At 45.6% G+C, this 3,297-nt stretch overlaps 1 protein-coding gene across 1 annotated transcript; it reads right to left on the bottom strand.

Moving 5' to 3' along the window:
- Positions 1-274: 274 nt before the first annotated feature.
- Positions 275-2,489, bottom strand: lratd2b (LRAT domain containing 2b). Its single transcript, XM_047360229.1, has 2 exons — positions 2,333-2,489; positions 275-2,067 (listed from the first exon to the last, which is right to left on the bottom strand). The coding sequence occupies exon 2, from the start codon at positions 1,883-1,885 to the stop codon at positions 1,058-1,060; it is 828 nt and encodes a 275-aa protein (XP_047216185.1). The 5' UTR covers positions 1,886-2,067; positions 2,333-2,489; the 3' UTR covers positions 275-1,057.
- Positions 2,490-3,297: the final 808 nt, after the last annotated feature.

Below are 3,297 nucleotides of genomic sequence, written 5' to 3'. Positions count from 1 at the left end.
TTGCAAAGCACTACATCAACACACAATAACAAATGTGTGCTTAAATTAGGCAGTTTAAATAAGATATATAATAATTAAATAAGATATATACTGGATTATTGTTTTTGCGCAGTTACCACAGATGCCTACCGTATACAATGAGATTATCTGTAAACTCAACTTGGGTGTAAACTCTAGCATTTTCGGGGTCCTAAACAGCTGCACGGTTTGCTTTTACCTTGGGCCGGTTCTGCTTTTAAATAACACCTTCGTAAAATCATGCAAGCACAAAAACTTTACTCTTCAAATATAAATTTATTCCATATGCCTTTATACAAACATGGTTGTTGTTTTTTCAAGAAAAATAAACCGGTAAAAGAGGTGAATCATTAAAAGGTGCAACAGTTATGGCTATGAACAGGACAATCCACAGGTAAGGCTGTGAGATGATTGGCAATAAAGCAACAAATGGGAATCCTCAACACTGACTGATAAAAGCTACAGGTTGTCTCTCACTCTGCCTCAGTCTGCAACACCTGAGTTTTACGGGGGTGTGAACACTTTCAGAACTTGGTCTCAGATCACATAGAAGGCTCGCTCACAAGCGTGCAAAGATTCACTGCAATAAATAATTAAGGATCGTTTAATTCTTACTTTTCCCCTAAATGATAAGGCTCCAAGTAGATCTCATGCAAATTCATCACAGTAACTCAGTGAATCTTGGGTTCGGGTCAACTACAGAGGACAAGGGAATTTGGGTTATTTTGGAGGAGGTTTGTGTTACTTTAACTGGCCATTGTTAATTATGGTGTGGAATGTTTCTCTCAACCTTGAACGCTTCCTTGCTAAAGCACTTGAGAATGGAGTATGCGTTACTCCAGATATCAGAGAGTTTTCACTTGTAAAGATAACTTTCAACCCCCCCCCCCCCCCCCCCACCCATTCACTGGCAAAGCGACACAACCGCGCTAGTTCACAGCTCTTAGGCCTATTAGAGGTAACATTACTCTCCTTCAACACCAGCTGACAACTTCCTGTCTAACATCTCCTTAAGTTCAGGATCTCACCACAACTTCTATCAGTTCACAACGCGCTCCTCTTTAAGGCCATGCGTGGCATTCAAATGGTTAGCCAGCTCCTGCATCACAACATCTTTGCCGATCTGGTCGTTTCTCCTCTTCTCCATGATCACGTCCTCCAAGCACTGGAACTCCAAAATGTGGCTCTTCTTCTCGGAGAAGAGCAGTTTTAACTTGTACGGCTGCTTCCCGATCCGTATCTCCCCTCCGATTTTGAACTCCCGTCTGCCAAAGCGGCACCAGGCGGCGAAGCACTCAGAGTTTCTCCAGCACAGCTCCCTGTCCCTGGCGCCGACGTGGTCCATGGCGTTGCGCACGATCACCTCCGGCGGGAGCGCACGGTGCCTGTACAGGCCGTTCACTATCCTGCCCTTCTTCCCCTGGCTCACGTCGGTTAGAAAGTTGTTCTTGATCTCGGCTCGGTGCAAATGAACCACCTGGAAGTCCCCCACGTAAACGGCCCAGTGCGGGTACTGGCCGGTAGCCACGAACTCCAGCAGGTCCCCTGGTCTGCACTTGGCCAGCAGGTTCTCCGGGGAGAGAGACGCAGCTCCGGAGCTCCTCCCGTAGACGCACTCGTCTCGGTAGTAAATGGCGCACTCCAGCTCGTCCTCCGGGTCAAATGGCTTCTCTTCGTGGTTCACGGACCGACTTTCGGGGGGGAAGTGATCCAGATTCTCGTCCTGATCCTGGTCGTCGTCGTCATTGGAGAAAATGTAGGAGACGCCAATCCGCGTTCCGTCGCCATCTGGATCGAAGCCGTTCGGGTCCGACGTTGGCACCTCCGCGTAATTTATATGCGTTAGTTTCTCCACCTGATTCCCCATAAAGACAGCGGCGGAATTAAACTGCACTCAGGCACACAGATAGGATCCACCTGTTCCCTGCGCTCACAGGAGACGGACGGAGGCGCAGACTCTGAATTAAATCCAAAACGGTGAAGAGGAGCACCCGTGATCCATGTCCAGCTGTAGGCTATGCTCACCAAATGATCACCAACTGTGGAGATCTGTGAGGAAACCAGAAAAATCGCAGCTTTTAGGGCATTAAGGGCCAGATTTACCTCCAGTTTAGTGAACGTCAACAGGTGTGACCTGAATCACCTGTTAGCGCACATTTCCTACTGAACACTCCGGAAGGAGGAGGCTACAGAATTATGTTGACTCATTTTAACATAATAAACGCTGCTTATGACCTATATTGCTGCTGTGAGGCCATCCTGTTTCATTCCTACTTTAGATGAACTCATCTTCTGCCACATGCAGTAAACTCACCTGTAGTTCAGCAGCTCTCTGACTTTCTTCCGGTGCTTACATGAGGAGCCTAAGCGCCAGTTTCTGTCCTTCCTGTGCGATGGCTTGTTGCTCCGAGTGGTTTATTCAGCTGCACAGGGACAGGCTTGCCTGTTGTATGAAGCCCAGTGTTTGTTGCAACGAAACTCGCTCAGGATCCACCGACTGCTGGGAGGTGGTGTCATTTAAAGCGACAGTAAGTCTCACTCGAAAAACACTCCTGGAAACAATCTGCATGGTCGGAACGTTTTCACTGGCAGTTTTCAGTTCCGTTTATTTAAACTTTTGTCTATTAGTTCCCTTCATTATGTGTATTTAGATAATTCTGGTAACATTTTAGCTGATCAAATTATAGGTCATTTATTGGACCACATGGTCGATTGAAGAACTGCTTGCTGAACAGAAGAGTTAGTTTACACTGTGTGGGAAATAGTTCAACAGCAGAAAAAACTGCAAATAATTTTATTACCTCTAAAGGTGCATCTCACTAAACAAGAATATTATCAGAAAGTTAATTTATTTCAGTTAGTCCTTTTAGAGGTAAAATCTAAATATTGCATACATGCATATAGTAATATATATGGGTTTGAGGTGGATCTTGAAGCACTGATTCCAGCTGGAGTCCACAACTTTTGACTCTCCTCCAAGCTCCTGAAGGGGCTTTGCTTCACAATCCTCTCCAGGATCCATGTTGCTTGTGTGTTTTCTACCACACCTTTTCCTTCCACTCAACTTTCCATAGACATGCGGGGACACAATCTCACAGAATGCCCAGAACCGCCCTTTTAGCCATGACCTTTTGTGTTTTACACTCCTTATGGACACTGTCAGCTCAGCAACCATTCCCATAACTGTGTAGGCCATAACCTGGTCATAACATATGTCAGCATTAAAAATCCTTTTTATTAGAGGCTTTTGGGTTATTATTAATTGTAAGCCAAAATAAT

The sequence above is a fragment of the Girardinichthys multiradiatus genome, chromosome 3, assembly GCF_021462225.1.
Source record: "Girardinichthys multiradiatus isolate DD_20200921_A chromosome 3, DD_fGirMul_XY1, whole genome shotgun sequence".
Classification (NCBI taxonomy): domain Eukaryota; kingdom Metazoa; phylum Chordata; class Actinopteri; order Cyprinodontiformes; family Goodeidae; genus Girardinichthys; species Girardinichthys multiradiatus.
The sequence above is the reverse complement of the archived record's forward strand: the minus strand, read 5'-3'. Positions and strand labels throughout refer to the sequence as shown.